At 37.8% G+C, this 21,771-nt stretch overlaps 1 protein-coding gene across 1 annotated transcript; it reads left to right on the forward strand.

Moving 5' to 3' along the window:
• The first annotated feature begins 1,213 nt into the window (after window positions 1–1,213).
• LOC138324442 (uncharacterized) lies at window positions 1,214–18,327 on the forward strand. Its single transcript, XM_069269509.1, has 3 exons — window positions 1,214–1,358; window positions 2,724–2,897; window positions 18,104–18,327. Exons 1-3 carry the CDS (start codon window positions 1,214–1,216, stop codon window positions 18,325–18,327), a joined length of 543 nt encoding a protein of 180 aa, XP_069125610.1.
• The last annotated feature ends 3,444 nt before the right edge of the window (window positions 18,328–21,771 follow it).

A 21,771-nucleotide genomic window follows, 5' to 3' on the forward strand; every position in this document is an offset into this window, starting at 1 on the left:
ACCCAATCAGCAGGCTCCGAAACATTCACCTCTCTATGAAATCTTGTGCCCAAAAGGAGATTTCAAGGAATCTATTTTTGGTTTGATTCTGCGGTTCCTATAAGTTTACTGGGTCGTGTTTTCTGACGATGTCATCGAGTCATCCTACTACGTGTTCCACAATTTGTGGTTTTTCCTGGGTGAATGGTATATACAATAGATTTCTCGATTGATGAGGTGGTTTTTTCCCCAAACTTCACAGGGATATCCTGTGGTTGCTAGGGAAAAGGCATCTCTATCTTACACAGTTGGGTGTAAGACCACACGCGCTAGACAATAACGTGATGTCAGCAATACATGCGGCGTAACTGTGGCGTCATCAATTTTGACTCATAACGACGTTCCTGCGATAAAGGCGCGATGAAAGAGCTGGAAACCAAGTGGAATTATCATATTTTCTAAGAAAAGATATTAATCGCTATGAGGCTAGTCACAAGACACAAGCAGTGAAGATTTATTTTTTCTCTTCAAAATTCAAATCATCAGGATAAGATGTATTACATGTTTTTTTTATTCAATTGACGTCCTATTAACACCTAGGGTCACGTAAGGACTACCTCCTATGTATGCCGTTTATGTAACTGTTTGTTTGTTTGTTTGATTAATTAACAGCTATGGTCATGTCAGGACGGCCTCCCCGTGTATGCGGTGTGTTGTATAGTGCTATATCACTGAAGCATGCCGCCGAAGACACCAAGCAACACACCCCACCCGCTCATATTATACTGACAACGGGCGAACCAGTCGTCCCACTCCCGTTTTGCTTTGACATTTGATATGTGTAATAAACCAAATCAATTTTACAAAGTTGTCGATCTTTCCATCCACCTCGCAAAGCTACAAAAGTAAAAATACAACAATTGGTGGCAGCGGAAACTATTATTTATTTTTATCGGATATTTTTACTAGAGAGTATACATTGTAGTTAAATTTTTGTAAAAAGGCAGTCAAATTTATTCGGAAAATTTTTGATATTTGGAAAACGTCTAGAGTTGATTTTGGTAAATTTTTATTGGTGTTAGTATTTCAAACTTGAAAGGATGCATCTTAGGTAAATGGGAGGGGAGATGTGGCTTTTCGTAGAGGGGCAAACGAATCCGATTCCTCGCGAAGCAATGCGTTACATGAATCTCCAAGGCCGAGCGTCATAGGGGAGGCACTCCTCCTAGTAGATATGAAGTTCAAGAGGACAGGGATGTTACCAGGTCGTCACCAGATAACCAAAACCACTGTCGTCGGAGTCTTGCTGATGAATTTCAGAATACAACAGTTGGTGCCAGGTCTAGACACGGGTCAAGCGGGACAACTCGTACTGAAAGGTAAACATTTTACCGGTAGATTTTTCATTAGGGATTTTATGTATAACCGTTACAATGGTCCTGAATTGGATAGTGTACGGAAAATAGAGATTTTGTTTTTTTGTTTGATTTATTAACGTCCTATTAACAGCTATGGTCATGTAAGGACGGCCTCCCGCGTATGTGTTGTGTTGCGTGTATGTTGTGCGAGGTGAGTGTACTGGGAGACTGCGGCATGTTCGTGTTGTGTCTACTTGTATAGTGGAACTGTTGCCCTGCTGCCCCTATTGCATGATCGTAAAAGGCGACTAAATTTAGGATCTTATCTTTTCTCTTCTTCCTAACTGACTTTATCTTTCCTAATGCCTCCCTTGGCACCGCCTCACTTTTGGCCTTGAGTTGAGCGTTCGCCCCTGTGAGGAAGGCTCTGGGTTCTGTCCCCTGGCCGAGACACACCAAAGTCTATAAAAGTGGTAGTTTCTGCTCCTGCTTAGCGTTCAGCATACAGGGAGTGGGACGACTGGTTCGCCCGTTGTCAGTATAATGTGACCGGGTGGGGTGTGTTGCTTGGTGTCTTCGGCGGCATGCTTCAGTGATATAGCACTATAAAAAGGGCAACAGTTCCACTATACAAGAAGACACAACACGAACATACCGCAGTCTCCCAGTACACTCACCTTGCACAACATACACGCAACACACCGCATACATGGGAGGCCGTCCTTACATGACCATAGCTGTTAATAGGACGTTAATAAATCAAACAAACAAACAAAAATATCACTGAAGAATGCCGCCGAAGACACCAAGCAACATACCCCACCCAATAATCATATTTATAACCTGTGTCGGATCTTGAATAAGATTGTCACAGGATAACATTTGTATTGCATTAGGGCTTAGTATAAATAATTCATTATAACCTGTGTCGACCGTGAATTCGGTGAGCAGAAAACTTTCAACGCATAGGGTTTTGTATAAATAAATGTAAGCGTTAAGCTATTTATTTTGCTGTTAACGTTAAATTGTTGCTTTTATCTTATTTGTTGTCTAGCTAATGTAATTAGTCAGACCTCCTGTAATATCATAAATTACGGGCCAACTCCTAACTTTGGTGATACATATTGACTTGCTGAAACTATTGACGCTACTATTTGTTGTTTTATTCAGCGGTTTAAACGATTTATTAATTGTATTGTTCACCGTTTCTGTAATATATAATTCATATGTGATAAAATATGATGTATCTTATACATGTTGTTTAGTTAAAACCTAACACCAAAGTATCGTGGAAACACGAAACGAGTATTTTATAACACTGGTTAAAACGAACAGAGGATGAAAAGTATTTTTTAGAAGCAAGAACACCTTACATAATCAAAATAGGGAAAGACGAAGCGTCAGATATACAGATAGTGGAAGTTGAGAGCAAGAGCCAGGGAGAGCCAAAGACAGGAAGAGTAACGGAGACAGAGACGAAACTGAAGAGGAAGAGAGCAAGAGAGAACGAAAGATTTGGGAAGTATATAGAGAGATTGGAGAGGAAGGTGGAGCCCAAGAGTGAGTGTGTATTGTATTGGTTTGATGATATGTGGAACGAGTTTGAGAGAAAGTAATTTTATGGGAAAGGGGGAGGTTTCATTATTAAGTTATCTATATCCAAGTTGTTTTCTTGAGAAGTTACTGAATTGGTATAGACCAGAATCAGTTCTATTGTACAATTTTTAAATACAAAATAATTGTGATTCTTATATCTGATAAATGTTATCAGAGTGGTTCTTTTCCAGTGTAGAATGATCATTATAATTGTTTCAATTAACGTTACTCATGTGAATGAATTTCAGAGGGAATTCAGTTTTGTCAGAATTACCATATGAGATGTATATAGACACATTTATATATAGCTAAGACTTATATATATCTAGTTGAATAGTTTATTGAATAATATGGAAAGCTTTGTTGTACCTTTCGGGGACGAAAGGGTCCAGAGGGGGGAATGTGTGGTGAAAATGGATTTCACTAGGCTTTGTTAATTTGTAATTGTTATGTAAAATGCTAGACTAATTACGTCTGTTTACGTGTGAATATTATCAGTTACAAGCTAGACTTACGTCAGTGTACGTGTGTATACTGGACAGATTATACATTGTAAATTTCATCAGTTATAATTATATGTAAACTAGATTAATATATGTAATAATAGTATTATCGTGTATTTGGAATTTCTAGATATTGTCTTCATTATGTGAGGATGGCTATCGTACGCGATTACGTTTGTTAAACATTCCCGTAAACTGTTGTCAGTTTGTATATTTACTTGATGACGTCATACTTCCGGTTGTTATCGGGAGTTATTTTTAGTATTATAAGTTGCTAAGGATTGTGCTTTTGTAAATAGTAGTTATTTTGGAAATGGTAAATTATTACATAGGAATATGTACAGTTAAATCTTTATATTGCATTTGTTGTTGTTGCTATTGTGGCACGTGAATTCTACTATAACAAGAGGCCCATGGGCCTTAACGGTCACCTGAGTTAGAATATATAATGAAACAAATTAAAGACATATAAACACTATATGCTGGCCTTGAAGTTGGTCAGTGATTTATAAATTTGACCTTTTTAGACTATGAAGAGTATTTGCTTCCATCAAACCTGTGAACTTAGAGGTATTTTTGAAATTTTAATCAATTTGACCCTGTTTGGTCCTGCCCCTCTGGTCCCCTAGGGGGTCATCGAGGACGGATATGGATGTTAAAATGCTATATCTTCGGCTAATAATTCTAATCAAGTTTGACTAATTTTCCTACGAAAATTGGGCAAATAATGTTCACAAATATGTTTTTCCTATATAAACTAAACTTGACCCCTCCCCAGGGGGTAACGTGAGACCCCAAGATCATATAATTCACAGTTTTTATAAAACACCTGAAGACCTTTCCATCTATAATTATTTGATTCTACTATATCCAGAATTTTAGAAGATTTTTGAAGTTTTAGCCTATTTGACCCTTTTTTAGCCCCCCCCCCCCCTGCCCCCAGGGGGTCGGCCAGAACCGATGTGGATATGATATTAAAATGCTATCTCAGGCTAATAATTCTAACCAAGTTTGACTCATTTCCTATGAAAATTGAGCAAAAAATGCTCATTAATGTGTTTTTCCTATATAAACTATAGTAAACTTGACCCCCTCCCCAAGGGGAAACAGGTGACCCCAGGGTCATATAATTCACAATTTTTGTAAAGGACCTTAAGACCTTTCTATTTATGAAAAGTATTTGTTTCTACCATTTCCAGAATTTCAGAAGAAGATTTTTTGAAGTTTTAGCCTATTTGACCCCTTTTTTAGCCCCGCCCCTCTGCCTCCAGGGGGTCGGCCAGAACCAATGTGGATATGATATTAAAATGCTATCTCAGGCTAATAATTCTAACCAAGTTTGACTCGTTTCCAATGAAAATTGAGCAAAAAATGCTCATAAATGTGTTTTCCCTATATAAACTATAGTAAACTTGACCCCCTCCCCAGGGGGAAACGTGAGACCCCAGGGTCCATATAATTCACAATTTTCGTAAAGGACCTTACAGATCATTCCTATTTGATGAAAAGTATTTGATTCTACCATATCCAGAAATTTCAGAAGGAAGATTTTTGAAGTTTTACGCCTTTTTTGAACGCCCGCTCTAAGGCCCCTGGGAGGGTCAGTTATTAGAAAAATTGTTAATAGGAATTAAATGGCCATCTCATACTGATAATTCTGACAACAATTGACTCATTACCTATTTACAAATGGACCAAATAATAGCGCAAAAATGTGTTTTCCTCCTATATAATCGTATAGTAAAACTTTAACCCCCGTGCCTCCCCAGGAGGAAACTAGGAGACACCAGGGTCATATAATTCACGAATTTTTTGGTAAAGGACCTTAAGGACCTTTCTATCTATGAAGAGTGATTTGATTCTACCACATCTGTGAGTAGAGAAGAAGATTTTTGAAATTTTACTCAATTTTTACCCCTTTTGGCCCCTCCCACAGCCCCCTGGGGGGTGGGGACCATATAATTCACAATTTTTTGATTGGCCTTATGCCTTAGAAGGTTTGTGCAAAAATTTCATTGAAATTGCTTCAGCAGTTTTGGAGAAGAAGTCGAAAAATGTAAATTGTTTACGGACATACGACGGACGACGCACGACACAACGACGCACGACGACGGACAAAAGGCGATTAGAATAGGTCACTTGAGACTTCGTCTCAGGTGACCTAAAAAGCAGATGTAAAGGTTTTCGAGGTTCAGAACAGCATACAGCGTAAGAAAGGTAACTTTAGGCATTTTTTCATAAGTACTTCGGTACAATTTTATTAGTATATTTCGAGTTGCTGATTAGTTAATAAGCTTTAAGCATTTGTTAGAAATCATTAGATATATATTTAGGTTTAATTTAGCTAGGATAAATGTGTGAAATACGAAAGGTATAAGCACATATGATAGTTTTCGGATAGGTTAGGAATATAGGAGCGCTCAACAGAAGGCCAAAAGTGAGGCGTGTCAAGGAAGATGTTAGGAAGAATAAAGTCAATTAGGAAGAAGAGAAAAGTTTAGTCGCCTGTTACGATCACATGCAATAAGGAGAGCAGGTAGGCCTACAGTTCTAACTCCCTACCTGCAGAACCTACGTATTTTCGATCCAAAAAGTACACTCTATTTAATCAACCAAACGAATAAATTGACGTATTTTCGATTCAAAAAGTATATGGAGGGTAAGGCATAGTCTGGAAAGATTGAAAGAATGAGTGGGTGAATTTACATTAATTTACCAGAATGACATCATACGATATCGAAGACCTATATTGCGGTGTCGTCTTTTTCTTGGCTCATGACAAAGGTGTGCATTGTGAATAATTCCTTGTTGGGGTCAGATGGTAGTATCATTATATCAAGTACATTCATCGGACACCGTTTTATTGGGACACAAAGATCAAATAATGAAAGCCCAGTCTCAATAGGCCATACAGTAAAAAATGACGCAAATTTGTATACTTGGTTATACAAAAGTATATACATTGTGATGTCACGTTATCACGTTATTTGTGACGTCATTGACTTATTCTTTAAAAAATTAAGCATTTCTGAAGAGCCATAAAGACATGGCGGCGAAAGCACAAGTTTGTTTGTTTGATTAAGTAACGTCCTATTAACAGCAAAGGTCATGTAAGGACGGCCTCCCATGCATGCAGAGTGTAGCGCGTATGAAGTGCGTGGTGCGTGTTTTGGGAGACCGCAGTATGTTCGTGTTGTGTCTTCTTTTGTATAATGGAACTGTTGCCCTTTTATAGTGCTATAACACTGAAGCATGCCGCCGAAGACACCAAGCAACACACCCCACCCGGTCACATTATACTGACAACGGGCGAACCAGTCGTCCCACTCCCTGTATGCTGAGCGCTAAGCTGGAACAGAAACTACCACTTTTATAGACTTTGGTGTGTCTCGGCCAGGGACAGAACCCAGTGCCTTCATCACAAGGGCGAACGCTCAACTCAAGACCAAAAGAGAGGCGGTGCCAAGGGAGGCATTAGGAAAGATAAAGTCAGTTAGGAAGAAGAGAAAAGATAAGATCCTAAATTTAGTCGCCTTTTACGATCATGCAATAGGGGCAGCAATTCTAACGCCCTACCTGCAGGGCATGGCGCAAATTGATATACTTGGTTATACAAAAGTATATACATTGTGATATCACGTTGTCACTTTATTTGTGACGTCATTGACTTGTTCTTTAAAAAATAAAGCTTTTCTAAAGAGCCATGAAGACATGGCGAAAGCACAAGTTTGTTTGTTTGATTAAGTAAGGTCCTTTTATCAGAAAAGATCATGTAAGGACGGACTCCCATTCATACGGAGTGTAGCGCGTATGAAGTGCTAGGTGCGTGTTTTGGGAGACTGGTATGTTCGTGTTGTGTCTTTTGTATAGTGGAACTGTTGCCCTTTTTATAGTGCTATATCACTGAAGCATGTCGCCGAAGACACCAAGCAACACACCCCAGGAGTTGGAGCAGAAACTACCACTTTTATAGACTTTGGTTTGTCTCGGCCAGGGGACAGAACCCGTAGCCTTCCTCATAGGGGCGAACGCTCAACTCAAGGCCAAAGTGAGGCGGTGCCAATGAAAGCATTAGGAAAGACGATAATATTCTAAATTTAGTCGCCTTTTACGATCATGCAATCGGGGCAGCAGGTACAATTCTAATGGAACGCGTCTAGTATAGCGGACCCCATTTTTTCCTTGAGTTTATTGACGGCGACCTGTAATAGTGTATACCGCGTGAGCGCGCGGTCAAAAAAAAAAAAATATGTGTTTTTATGCAAAAAATGTTAAAATTTGAGCTTACCGTGTCCTTTTTTGGTTAAAAACTGAAGTTTTCAACAAAGTTTTTAACTAGGGATCATGCGGAAAAACATTGTAGACTGTACGAGAAAAAAAAATCGGGATTTCGTTTTGGTTGTTAGCCGAGCACGCGCTGAACATACGCAATAAAATATTTTACGGACTTCGATTTTATTTGTAAACACAAGTACACACAAGTGTAGTTTACGATGGTGGCGATTCGAATGAAAGATATATGACAAAAATAAAAAAATAAAAACGTGGAAATATCCATCCACTGGCTTATTGAAATTGAATCATTATTCAGTTGTCAGGTAAGTATTGCTCAAAAGAAGAAAATTTGGCGTGGAAAAGACAGCGACTCAGTGTTCACATGTGCTGGCCATGGTCCAAACATTATCGAAGATCACACTGAGGCCAAAGTTCCTTTCAAACGTCCTAGAATTGTTTTTAAATATTTCAAATGCTACAAAAACAGGTAAGATGAGTTACAGATGTAAAATTGAGTTGTTTTTATTTTTCTCGGGGGTTTTACCCTCCCCCGTCGGCTCTTCGAAGCGGTGATTCAAAATGGCGGCATGTTTACATGACCCGTTGCAACCTCTGACATGCGCACTGATTATGTTTCTAAACTTCCGGGGTCCGCTATACTAGAAACTTCCCATTCTAATGCCCTACCTGCAGGGCTGAAAAATAGTTGGCGCCCCGCGAATATTCATGAGATTGATTTAACTCCTCTTTGGAGACAGTGAATCTCACTACTCCTCTACGTATACCAATTTACTCAACTACAAGTATGAATGTAGATGAAGAGGTTAAGGACTAAATACTTGGCATTTTTACGTCATTTGACCCGAAGGGTCAGGATGACCTATAGTCGTCATGTTTCGTCCGTCGTCGTCCGCCGAGCGCCGTCCATTAACTTTTCACATTTTGAACTTCTCAAGTTCAACGAGAGCGATTAAGCTGAAACTCACATGAAATGATCCTGACATATTCCCGAAAAAATGGTGTTAATTTTTCGGGTCGATCGGAAATCGAAGAGTGCCGCCTCAACCGCCATCTTGAAAACACATTTTGAACTTCTTCTCAAGTTTTACCGCTGCAATTTGGCTGAAACTTGCATGAAATGATACTGACATGGTCCCGACAAAGTTTTGTTATTTTTCGAGTCGATCCGAAATTTGTCCTGCAGGTAGGCGTTAAAATTGTACCTGCTGCCCCTATTGCATGATTGTAAAAGGCGACTGAATTTAGTATCTTATCTTTTCTCTTCTTCCTAACTGACTTTATCCTTCCTAATGCCTCCCTTGGCACCGCCTCACTTTTGGCCTTGAGTTGAGCGTTCGCCCCTGTGCGGAAGGCTCTGGGTTCTGTCCTCTGGCCGAGACACATCAAAGTCTATAAAAGTGATAGTTTCTGCTCCTGCTTAGTGCTCAGCAAACAGGGAGTGGGGCGACTAGTTCGCCCGTTGTCGATATAATGTGATCGGGTGGGGTGTGTTGCTTGGTGTCTTCGGCGGCATGCATCAGTGATATAGCATTATAAAAAGGGCAACAGTTCCACTATACAAGAAGACACGAACATACCGCAGTCTCCCAAGACACGCACCTCGCACAACATACACGCAGCACACCGCATACATGGGAGGCCGTCCTTACATGACCATAGCTGTTAATAGGACGTTAATTAATCAAACAAACAAACAAAATCGATCCGAAATCCAAGATGGCCGGCCACAGTCCCCATCTTGAAAACATATTTTGAACTTCTTCTCAAGTTCTACCGGTGTCATTTGGCTGAAATTTGCAAGAAATGATCCTTACATGGTCCCAACAAAGTGTTGTTACATCTCTGGTTGATCCCAAATCGAAGATTGCTACCATGCCTCTATGATTATTGCCAAGGTAGTGAGATGACCGTTAAGGTCATCGGGCCTCTTGTTGTAAAAGATGTGTTTGTTTGTTTGATTAATTTACGTCCTAATAACAGCAAGGGTCATGTAAGGACGGCCTCCCATGTATGCTGTAGGTTGCGCGTATAAGTGCGGGTATGTGTTTTGGAAGACGGCGGTATATTCTTGTTGTGTCTTCTAGTATAGTTGGAATCTTGCCTTTTTTTACAGTGGTATATCACTGAAGCATGCCACAAAAAGCATCAAGCAACACACCTCACGAGGTCATATCATTCTGGCAAAAGGGCGAAACAGACCCACAGTTTGTTTGTTTGTTTGAGTGATTAATTAATGTCCTATTAACAGCTAACAGGACGGCCTGCCATGTATGTGGTGTGTTGCGTATATTGTTGTGCGAGGTGCACGGGCGAAAACTCCCTGCAGAGCTAAGCAGGAGCAGAAATACCACTTTATACACTTTTTGTAATCCACAGGGACAGAACCAGAGCCTTCCCCACAGAAAAGATTTATATAATACTACACATCATCATGAAATTGCGTTCAAATGTTTATAAGTAATCTTGCTGATGAGTGATGAAAATTTATACACAAATAAGTCAATCGTGTAAATTTAATATACATTGTTTTATTATAAAAGGTTATAACTGTAATTATCTAAAACAACAAAGCTTTGATTATTTAACGACATAATAACAGTCAGGGTCATATCAGATCCGTCTCCAATAGATGCAGTGTGTAGCATGTGTGTAGTTTTGGGAGACAGGGAAATATTCGTGTTGTGAAATGAATGTTAGTAATATATCGACCGCACAAGTAAATGTATGACAAGCGCCACCTATGCGGAATGAGAACGCCTATGTGTAGCGGTTAACGTTGAAGCCGCCTCGCTGTTCAAGTTAAAGTAGACAATATCCGGTTGGTTTTACTTGTCACCAGCAGTCAGTTATTATCATCGGTTGATAGTAGTGTTGTGTCCTTTTGCCTTATTTAGTTCTATATCACTGAAGCATGCCGTCGAAGATAACAAGCAACACATTCCCATCCGGTCACATTTTACTGACAACGGCCGAACCAGTCTTCATTCTCCCGGTATGCTGAGCGCTAAGCAGGAGGAAAAACTACAGGCCTGTTTACACGATGTGTTTTTTTTTTGTCATATGTGGTCAAATCAGATATGCATTGACCACATGTGGCAAGAGTGTTTATATGGTGTGCAAACTTATATATGCATTATCACTATGTGTACATTTCTAAGCCCTTACTAATAAGTAAAATAAAAGAGACATGAAAGATTAATTTATAAGTTACTTGATAAAAGGAAATGATGAGCGTTTTGATTAAATCTTAATATAGACTGCAAAATAGTATGGTAAAAAATCTAAAATTAAGAAATAAAAATGCGACCATAAAGCTCATCAAACATTTTTTTATTTTTTTTTTTTTGGCATGATTTTGAAATAATAATTTCTCTAGATGGATGGTTAGATGTACTTATTTGTTATTTTAAAAATAAAATGGAAAAAAAATTGTACAAATAAAGTAATTATATATATGCATGTATATTGTATAAATCATTATGATGTAAATAGTGGGTGTTCAACAAAATAAAAATGTTCGGTTGTTTGTTTGATTAATTAACGTCCTATTAACAGCCAGGGTCTTGTAAGGACGGCCTCCCATGTATGCGATGTGTTGCGTGTATGCGTTTGTTTGTTTGTTTGATTTATTAACGTCCTATTAACAGCTATGGTCATGTAAGGACGGCCTCCCATGTATGCGGTGTGTTGCGTGTATGTTGTGCGAGGTGAGTGTACATGTAGACTGCGGTATGTTAGTGTTGTATCTTCTTGTATAGTGGAACTAATAGAACTAATAACTTTAGTACTAGGTTATTAGAGAAGAAACTATACGACGCTTTGGAAACTAAACATGGTAGAGATTATTGCATTATGATTGAAGACAGTTTTTTTAAGATTTCTTGATGACTGTTTTATCAGATGAACGTAGATGATTTTTTCAATGACCTTAATTCCTTACATCCTTCCATTTGTTATACAATGGAATCTAATGAATATTCATTGCCTTTTTTTTTTAGATGTTCTTGTTATTTTGAAAGACATTATTTCTACTGATATATACGCTAAACCTACCGATTCTCTTAATTATCTCAACTTTTATTCCAGTCATTCCAAACATATTAAAGTTAACATTCCGTATAATTTGGCATCACGATTCGTCACTTTAGTAAGCGACGGAAAATAACATTAAGAAAAGATTTGAAGAACTTTCTATTCATCTGAAATCACAAGGATATGCACCTCAATTGAGAACGGTATACGTATTGCAGTAGAAAAGGAACCTTTTACATCCCGTATTCGAGTGATTGACAAAACAATCGCGTAACAATTATATCTACAAATTATGCTGGTAATTCTAATATGTTTCCTGTCATTTGTAAAAGGGTGAAAAGAGGTAGTGATCGTATGAGAAAAGTTCTAAATAGTACTGTTTTAATCAATAGTAAACGACAACCTAAAAATCTGAAACGAATCCTAACTTGTTCTAAATTCGGCAGTTCGCCTAATGGTTGTGTTTCTAAGTGTCATACTCCTCATTGCGGGATTTGTGAGTACACTGTAGAAGGAAGTGAAATAACATTAAAAACTGGTTTCACTTTCAAAGTAAAAAAGAATATGAATTGTAGATCTAGTAACGTAATATATGTAATGATTTGTGGTAATTGTTCCGAATTCTATATCGGTCAAACGGGTACAGAGTTACATATGTACGTACAAGATTGACAGTGTACAGACAGCAAATACGGACTGTTCATTTACGATTTTTATCTGTAAGCATATGCATGAATGTTCTAAATGAGAGTTCAAAATTTCCCCTTTATATCAGATGAATGATGCGTATGTTGTCAACGCGAGGCTAAGGAATCTGACTTAATCAGACTTCTCAAACCTAGTTTTTGCTCATTCAAACTATTGCTGAATTATTTTAGTTGTATGTAACATATTTAGTTGGATGTTGACTTCATGGTACTTTTTTTTTGGAAGGTTATGATATGTGTAGATGTAGCTCAATCGGTTAATGGCCTTGACGGGGAAAACAATCTTTCATTCTTGAAAAAAACCACCGGCCCAGTCTTTTGCTTAGCACATGGCGTGTTTGAATCCTGTGGAGCACATGAAATATTTTTATATTTTGTCTTTTATTTAATCCGACATTGTATTCTTCCTCATTGATTGTTGATATATTGTCTCTAAGCAAATGACGTCATTATACGTCTTCAACAAACAGTCTGAAGAGCTCCCTTGAACGGGACGAAAGCGCTCACTAGTCAGTCGTTATTATTTTAATGACGTCATTGTGTATTGCTTACTATGACGTCATCAATCCTTGTTATTTGTGTTGTTGCCTAATGCACATCAATAAACATCTGAAGAACAGCGGCAGCTGGGAAAACGTTAGATTGATCGCAGATTTGTTTTAGTTGTTTATATATATATATTTATATATAGCAAAAAACAAGGTACCTTGCGAAGCTATGTTTATAAACATACTCAATTCTTTATTAATGCAAAATATGTTATGTTGAATGTATATTGTGTCATCTCCTGACTTTGTTTTATGACATATTATTTCGATCTGTATGAATATCAGAACATCTGTGAATAATTATTAACTAGAAAATACTAGGAAACGTAATTCAACCATTGGTAACTATATACCTGTTCTTAAATGCATCGTAATCGGCCAATATTTAGATAAGCCGGAATTGACGTAGTACGCAAGTATAGCAGAGTTTCGGATGTAAGTACAGTACGTATGCGAGTTATAACTAATTTTGTAGGTTAGGGTGTGTTTACTTATTACGTATAATACAAATGTTCCAAATAGTGTACGCAACCTTTTCCAACAAGATTTTGTTTGACCAGCAATAGAATAATCTCGCGTGGTTACTATAGTTTTTAAGCAAGGTTCCGTTACTTCGGGGTTGGGATTTCATTTCTACTTTGGGAGTCAAGGTGTGAGTACGTCTAGTGAGGTTTCTCTGTGAACCTTTCCGCTAGGGATGTAAGAGGTGTTTCCTCGATCCCGATTCGGTTGTCTTGTCATTGTATTGTGAAAGTGTACATGTGTACGTGTTAAATGTGAGGAATTTTCCGGTATTTTTATAGGATTTTCGTAACTAGGAAACTTAAGATTATATTCTGTCAATATTTGGGAATGAATTGCATCGGCAATACTCTATAGAATCATTTTAGGGAAATAATAATTATTATTATTGTTCAGTGTGGAGACTGCTGGAGTTATTGTAAATTATTAGTAGGAAATATTGTATTGTAACCATAGATTACCTACAGTGAGAGTGTGTTGAGAAAGTAATAGATCTTCAGGATTGTATCATTGTTTATTGTAATATGCTTCAAACATAATTAAATTATTTAACTCTTGGTTGTATTTGATTAGGTTTGTTTGTTTGTTTGTTTGATTAATTAACGTCCTATTAACAGCTATGGTCATGTAAGGACGGCCTCCCATGCATGCGGTGTGTTGCGTGTATGTTGTGCGAGGTGCGTGTTTTGGGAGACTGCGGTATATTTATGTTGTGTCTTCTTGTATAGTGGAATTGTTGCCCTTTTTTATAGTGCTATATCACTGAAGAATGCCGCCGAAGACACCAAGCAAACACACCCCACCTGGTCACATTATACTGACAACGAGCGAACAAGTCGTCCCACTCCGTGTATGCTGAGCGCTAAGCAGGAGCAGAAACTATCACTTTTATAGACTTTGGTGTGTCTCGGTCAGGGGACAGAACCCAGAGCCTTCCTCACAGGTGCGAACGCTCAACTGAAGGCCTAAAGGTAGGCTTTCAGGAAAGAAAAAGTCAGTTAGGGAAAATAGAAAAGATAAGATCCTAAACTTAGCCGCCTTTTTTTAGGCAGGACGTAAGAATTGTACCTGCTGCGCCTATTGCATGATCGTAACAGGCAAATTTGGTTGAAATTGGAAAGGATCCGTCTGTATTGACGATTTTAAAGTCCCGTAACTTTTGCAAATATTTACAGATTTTGACCAATATCGAACTCATCCGAGATCTCATTGATATAAAATAACATAAAATTTGGTTGAAATTGGACAATAAATATTAAACTTATCGAGCGGAAACCATGGATTTATCTGTTAATAGGACGTTAATTAATCAAACAAACAAACAAACATTATCTGTTTTGACGATACTAAGGTCCCATAACTCTTGCAAATATTAACTGATTTTGACCATTATCGAACTCCACCGATATTTCATTGATATAAAGCAATATACCAAATTTGGTTGAAATCCGACAATAAATATTTAAGTTATCACACGGAAACTTTTTCATGGTCGCCGACGACACCATAGTGATACTTTAGTGTTGCCCTTACGGTGCAGGGGACACAAAACGATTTTTACCTCGTCGCCAAAATGCCTTTTACGAATTTCCAAGTTTCTGTATGAGCGGAGAATGTCAGATAGACTGACATCGTCATTGACGTCTATATATCTTGATGCCTTCTTCGCAGTGAGGTTACACGTACCAGACCACAACCAAATTACTAGAGACCACAGAACCAAATGACTTCCCTATATACGATATGTTAAGGTTTGCCACTATCTAGGTTAAATGGAGTTTTTAAAGTCTGGTCAACTGTCACTAATTTTGAAGAAAGGCATCTCGCACACCTGTGAATAAAAAGAAATTAAGACCTACAACCTTGCTAAACTTTTATGTCGGGGTGCCATCTTCTGTTGAATTCCGCACCTAAAATTGACCAAAATATTTATGAAATTCCAATATTGATTTCCTCCCCCTGTCAAAAACACACTTGACAGAATTTTAAAATTTCTTTACATATTTTACATCTACATGTATTGCCCAACCCATACATTAATCATTTGAAACTGATGCATCCTGCATATCCAATCAGCAGGCTCCGAAACATTCACCTCTCTATGAAATCTTGTGCCCTAAAGGAGATTTCAAGGAATCTATTTTTGGTTTGATTCTGCGGTTCCTATAAGTTTACTGGGTCGTGTTTTCTGACGATGTCATCGAGTCATCCTACTACGTGTTCGACAATTTGTGGTTTTTCCTGGGTGAATGGTATATACAATAGATTTCTCGATGGATGAGATGGTTTTTTTCCCAAACTTCACAGGGATATCCTGTGGTTGCTAGGGAAAAGGCATCTCTATCTTACACAGTTGGGTGTAAGACCACACGCGCTAGACAACAACATGATGTCAGCAATACATGCGGCGTAACTGTGGCGCGCATTGCAGATGGCGTCATCAATTTTGACTCATAACGACGTTCCTGCGATAAAGGCGCGATGAAAGAGCTGGAAACCAAGTGGAATTATCATATTTTCTAAGAAAAGATATTAATCGCTATGAGGCTAGTCACAAGACACAAGCAGTGAAGATTTCTTTTTTCTCTTCAAAATTTAAATCATCAGGATAAGATGTATTACATGTTTTTTTGATTCAATTGACGTCCTATTAACAGCTAGGGTCACGTAAGGACCACCTCCTATGTATGCCGTTTATGTAACTGTTTGTTTGTTTGATTAATTAACGTCCTATTAACAGCTATGGTCATGTCAGGACGGCCTCCCCGTGTATGCGGTGTGTTGTATAGTGCTATATCACTGAAGCATGCCGCCGAAGACACCAAGCAACACACCCCACCCGCTCATATTATACTGACAACGGGCGAACCAGTCGTCCCACTCCCGTTTTGCTTTGACATTTGATATGTGTAATAAACCAAATCAATTTTACAAAGTTGTCGATCTTTCCATCCACCTCGCAAAGCTACAAAAGTAAAAATACAACAATTGGTGGCAGCGGAAACTATTATTTATTTTTATCGGATATTTTTACTAGAGAATATACATTGTAGTTAAATTTTTGTAATAAGCAGTCAAATTTATTCGGAAAATTTTTGATATTTGGAAAACGTCTAGAGTTGATTTTGGTAAATTTTTATTGGTGTTAGTATTTCAAAATTGAAAGTATGCATCTTAGGTATAGGAAATTACCGACTCCTGTAATAAATGGGAGGGGAGATGTGGCTTTTCGTAGAGGGGCAAACGAATCCGATTCCTCGCGAAGCAATGCGTTACATGAATCTCCAAGGCCGAGCGTCATAGGGAAGGCACTCCTCCTAGTAGATATGAAGTTCAAGAGGACAGGAATGTTACCAGGTCGTCACCAGGAAACCAAAACCACTTGTCGAAGTCTTGCTGATGAATTTCAGAATACAACAGTTGGTGCCAGGTCTAGACACGGGTCAAGCGGGACAACTCGTACTGAAAGGTAAACTTTTTACCGGTAGATTTTTCATTAGGGATTTTATGTATAACCGTTACAATGGTCCTGAATTGGATAGTGTACGGAAAATAGAGTATTTTGTTTTTTTTGTTTGATTTATTAACGTCTCCTATTAACAGCTATGGTCATGTAAGGACGGCCTCCCGCGTATGTGTTGTGTTGCGTGTATGTTGTGCGAGGTGAGTGTACTGGGAGACTGCGGCATGTTCGTGTTGTGTCTACTTGTATAGTGGAACTGTTGCCCTGCTGCCCCTATTGCATGATCGTAAAAGGCGACTAAATTTAGGATCTTATCTTTTCTCTTCTTCCTAACTGACTTTAATCTTTCCTAATGCCTCCCTTGGCACCGCCTCACTTTTGGCCTTGAGTTGAGCGTTCGCCCCTGTGAGGAAGGCTCTGGGTTCTGTCCCCTGGCCGAGACACACCAAAGTCTATAAAAGTGGTAATAATCAGCATCATATTTGATAACCTGTGTCGGATCTTGACTGAATAAGATTGTCATATTTATAACCTGTGTCGGATCTTGAATAAGATTGTCACAGGAAAACATTTGTATTGCATTAGGGCTTAGTATAAATAATTCATTATAACCTGTGTCGACCGTGAATTCGGTGAGCAGGAAAACTTTCAACGCATAGGGTTTTGTATAAATAAATGTAAGCATTAAGCTATTTATTTTGCTGTTAACGTTAAATTGTTGCTTTTATCTTATTTGTTATCTAGCTAATGTAATTAGTCAGACCTCCTGTAATATCATAAATTACGGGCCAACTCCTAACTTTGGTGATACATCTTGACTTGCTGAAACTATTGACGCTACTATTTGTTTGTTTTATTCAGCGGTTAAACGATTTATTAATTGTATTGTTCACCGTTTCTGTAATATATAATTCATATGTGATAAAATATGATGTATCTTATATACGTTGTTTAGTTAAAACGTAACACCAAAGTAAACCTAACACCAAAGTATCGTGGAAACACGAAACGAGTATTTTATAACACTGGTTAAAACGAACAGAGGATGAAAAGTATTTTTTAGAAGCAAGAACACCTTACATAATCAAAATATGGAAAGACGAAGCGTCAGATATACAGATAGTGGAAGTTGACAGCAAGAGCCAGGGAGAGCCAAAGACAGGAAGAGTGACGGAGACAGAGATGAAACTGAAGAGGAAGAGAGCAAGAGAGAACGAAAGATTTGGGAAGTATATAGAGAGATTGGAGAGGAAGGTGGAGCCCAAGAGTGAGTGTGTATTGTATGAGTTTGATGGGATGTGGAACGAGTTTGAGAGCAAGTAATTTTATGGGAAAGGGGGAGGTTTCATTATTAAGTTATCTATATCCAAGTTGTTTTCTTGAGAAGTTACTGAATTGGTATAGACCAGAATCAGTTCTATTGTACAATTCTTAAATACAAAATAATTGTGATTCTTATATCTGATAAATGTTATCAGAGTGGTTCTTTTCCAGTGTAGAATATTCATTATAATTGTTTCAATTAACGTTACTCATGTGAATGAATTTCAGAGGGAATTCAGTTTTGTCAGAATTACCCTATGAGATGTATATAGACACATTTATATATAGCTAAGACTTATATATATCTAGTTGAATAGTTTATTGAATAATACGGAAAGCTTTGTTGTACCTTTCGGGGACGAAAGGGTCCAGAGGGGGGAATGTGTGGTGAAAATGGATTTCACTAGGCTTTGTTAATTTGTAATTGTTATGTAAAATGCTAGACTAATTACGTCTGTTTACGTGTGGATATTATCAGTTACAAGCTAGACTTACGTCAGTGTACGTGTGTATACTGGACAGATTATACATTGTAAATCTCATCAGTTATAATTACATGTAAACTAGATTAATATATGTAATAATAGTATTATCGTGTATTTGGAATTTCTAGATATTGTCTTCATTATGTGAGGATGGCTATCGTACGCGATATTACGTTTGTTAAACATTCCCGTAAACTGTTGTCAGTTTGTATATTTACTTGATGACGTCATACTTCCGGTTGTTATCGGGAGTTATTTTTAGTATTATAAGTTGCTAAGGATTGTGCTTTTGTAAATAGTAGTTATTTTGGAAATGGTAAATTATTACATAGGAATATGTACAGTTAAATCTTTATATTGCATATGTTGTTGTTGCTATTGTGGCACGTGAATTCTACTATAACAAGAGGCCCATGGGCCTTAACGGTCACCTGAGTTAGAATATATAATGAAACAAATTAAAGACATATAAACACTATATGCTGGGCCTTGAAGTTGGTCAGTGATTTATAAATTTGACCTTTTTAGACTATGAAGAGTATTTGCTTCCATCAAACCTGTGAACTTAGAGGTATTTTTGAAATTTTAATCAATTTGACCCTGTTTGGTCCTGCCCCTCTGGTCCCCTAGGGGGTCATCGAGGACGGATATGGATGTTAAAATGCTATATCTTCGGCTAATAATTCTAATCAAGTTTGACTAATTTCCTACGAAAATTGGGCAAATAATGTTCACAAATATGTTTTTCCTATATAAACTAAACTTGACCCCTCCCCAGGGGGTAACGTGAGACCCCAAGATCATATAATTCACAGTTTTTATAAAACACCTGAAGACCTTTCCATCTATAATTATTTGATTCTACTATATCCAGAATTTTAGAAGATTTTTGAAGTTTTAGCCTATTTGACCCTTTTTTAAGCCCCCCCCCCCTGCCCCCAGGGGGTCGGCCAGAACCGATGTGGATATGATATTAAAATGCTATCTCAGGCTAATAATTCTAACCAAGTTTGACTCATTTCCTATGAAAATTGAGCAAAAAATGCTCATTAATGTGTTTTTCCTATATAAAACTATAGTAAACTTGACCCCCTCCCCAAGGGGAAAACAGGTGACCCCAGGGTCATATAATTCACAATTTTTGTAAAGGACCTTAAGACCTTTCTATTTATGAAAAGTATTTGTTTCTACCATTTCCAGAATTTCAGAAGAAGATTTTTGAAGTTTTAGCCTATTTGACCCCTTTTTTAGCCCCGCCCTCTGCCTCCAGGGGGTCGGCCAGAACCAATGTGGATATGATATTAAAATGCTATCTCAGGCTAATAATTCTAACCAAGTTTGACTCGTTTTCCAATGAAAATTGAGCAAAAAATGCTCATAAATGTGTTTTCCCTATATAAACTATAGTAAACTTGACCCCCTCCCCAGGGGGAAACGTGAGACCCCAGGGTCATATAATTCACAATTTTCGTAAAGGACCTTAAGATCTTTCTATTTATGAAAAGTATTTGATTCTACCATATCCAGAATTTCAGAAGAAGATTTTTGAAGTTTTAGCCTTTTTGACCCCGCCTCTAAGGCCCCTGGGGGTCAGTTATAGAAAATTTGTTAATAGGATTAAATGGCCAATCTCATACTGATAATTCTGACAACATTTTGACTCATTACCTATTACAAATGACCAAATAATGCGCAAAAATGTGTTTTCTCTATATAAAGTATAGTAAACTTAACCCCCTCCCCAGGAGGAAACTAGAGACCCCAGGGTCATATAATTCACAATTTTTGTAAAGGACTTAAGACCTTTCTATCTATGAAGAGTATTTGATTCTACCACATTCTGTGAGTAGAGAAGAAGATTTTTGAAATTTTACTCAATTTTACGCCTTTTGGCCCCTCCCACAGCCCCCTGGGGGGTGGGGACCATATAATTCACAATTTTGATTGGCCTTATGCCTTAGAAGGTTTGTGCAAAATTTCATTAAAATTGCTTCAGCAGTTTTGGAGAAGAAGTCGAAAATGTAAATTGTTTACGGACATACGACGGACGACGCACGACACACGACGCACGACGACGGACAAAAGGCGATTAGAATAGGTCACTTGAGACTTCGTCTCAGGTGACCTAAAAAGCAGATGTAAAGGTTTTCGAGGTTCAGAACAGCATAACAGCGTAAGAAAGGTAACTTTAGGCATTTTTTCATAAGTACTTCGGTACAATTTTATTAGTATATTTCGAGTTGCTGATTAGTAAATAAGCTTTAAGCATTTGTTAGAAATCATTAGATATATATTTAGGTTTAATTTAGCTAGGATAAATGTGTGAAATACGAAAGGTATAAGCACATATGTAGGTTAGGAATATAGGAGCGCTCAACAGAAGGCCAAAAGTGAGGCGTGTCAAGGAAGATGTTAGGAAGAATAAAGTCAATTAGGAAGAAGAGAAAAGTTTAGTCGCCTGTTACGATCACATGCAATAGGGAGAGCAGGTAGGCCTACAATTCTAACTCCCTACCTGCAGGGCCTACGTATTTTCGATCCAAAAAGTACACTGTATTTAATTAACCAAACGAATAAATTGACGTATTTTCGATTCAAAAAGTATATGGAGGGAAAGTCATAGTCTGGAAAGATAGAAAGAATGAGTGGGTGAATTTACATTAATTTACCAGAATGACATCATACGATATCGAAGACCTATATTGCGGTGTCGTCTTTTTCTTGGCTCATGACAAAGGTGTGCATTGTGAATAATTCCTTGTTGGGGTCAGATGGTAGTATCATTATATCAAGTACATTCATCGGACACCGTTTTATTGGGACACAAAGATCAAATAATGAAAGCCCAGTCTCAATAGGCCATACAGTAAAAAATGACGCAAATTTTTATACTTGGTTATACAAAAGTATATACATTGTGATGTCACGTTATCACGTTATTTGTGACGTCATTGACTTA

The sequence above is a fragment of the Argopecten irradians genome, chromosome 5 (genome assembly GCF_041381155.1).
Source record: "Argopecten irradians isolate NY chromosome 5, Ai_NY, whole genome shotgun sequence".
NCBI classification, from domain to species: Eukaryota; Metazoa; Mollusca; class Bivalvia; order Pectinida; family Pectinidae; genus Argopecten; species Argopecten irradians.

Coding starts and splice junctions, on each gene's coding strand:
- LOC138324442 (XM_069269509.1), top strand. CDS start 1,214: ATGAAGTTCAAGAGGACAGGGATGTTACCAGGTCGTCACCAGATAACC. Junction 1,359..2,723: donor GGGACAACTCGTACTGAAAG/GTAAACATTTTA, acceptor TAATCAAAATAG/GGAAAGACGAAGCGTCAGAT. Junction 2,898..18,103: donor GAGGAAGGTGGAGCCCAAGA/GTGAGTGTGTAT, acceptor AAATATGGAAAG/ACGAAGCGTCAGATATACAG.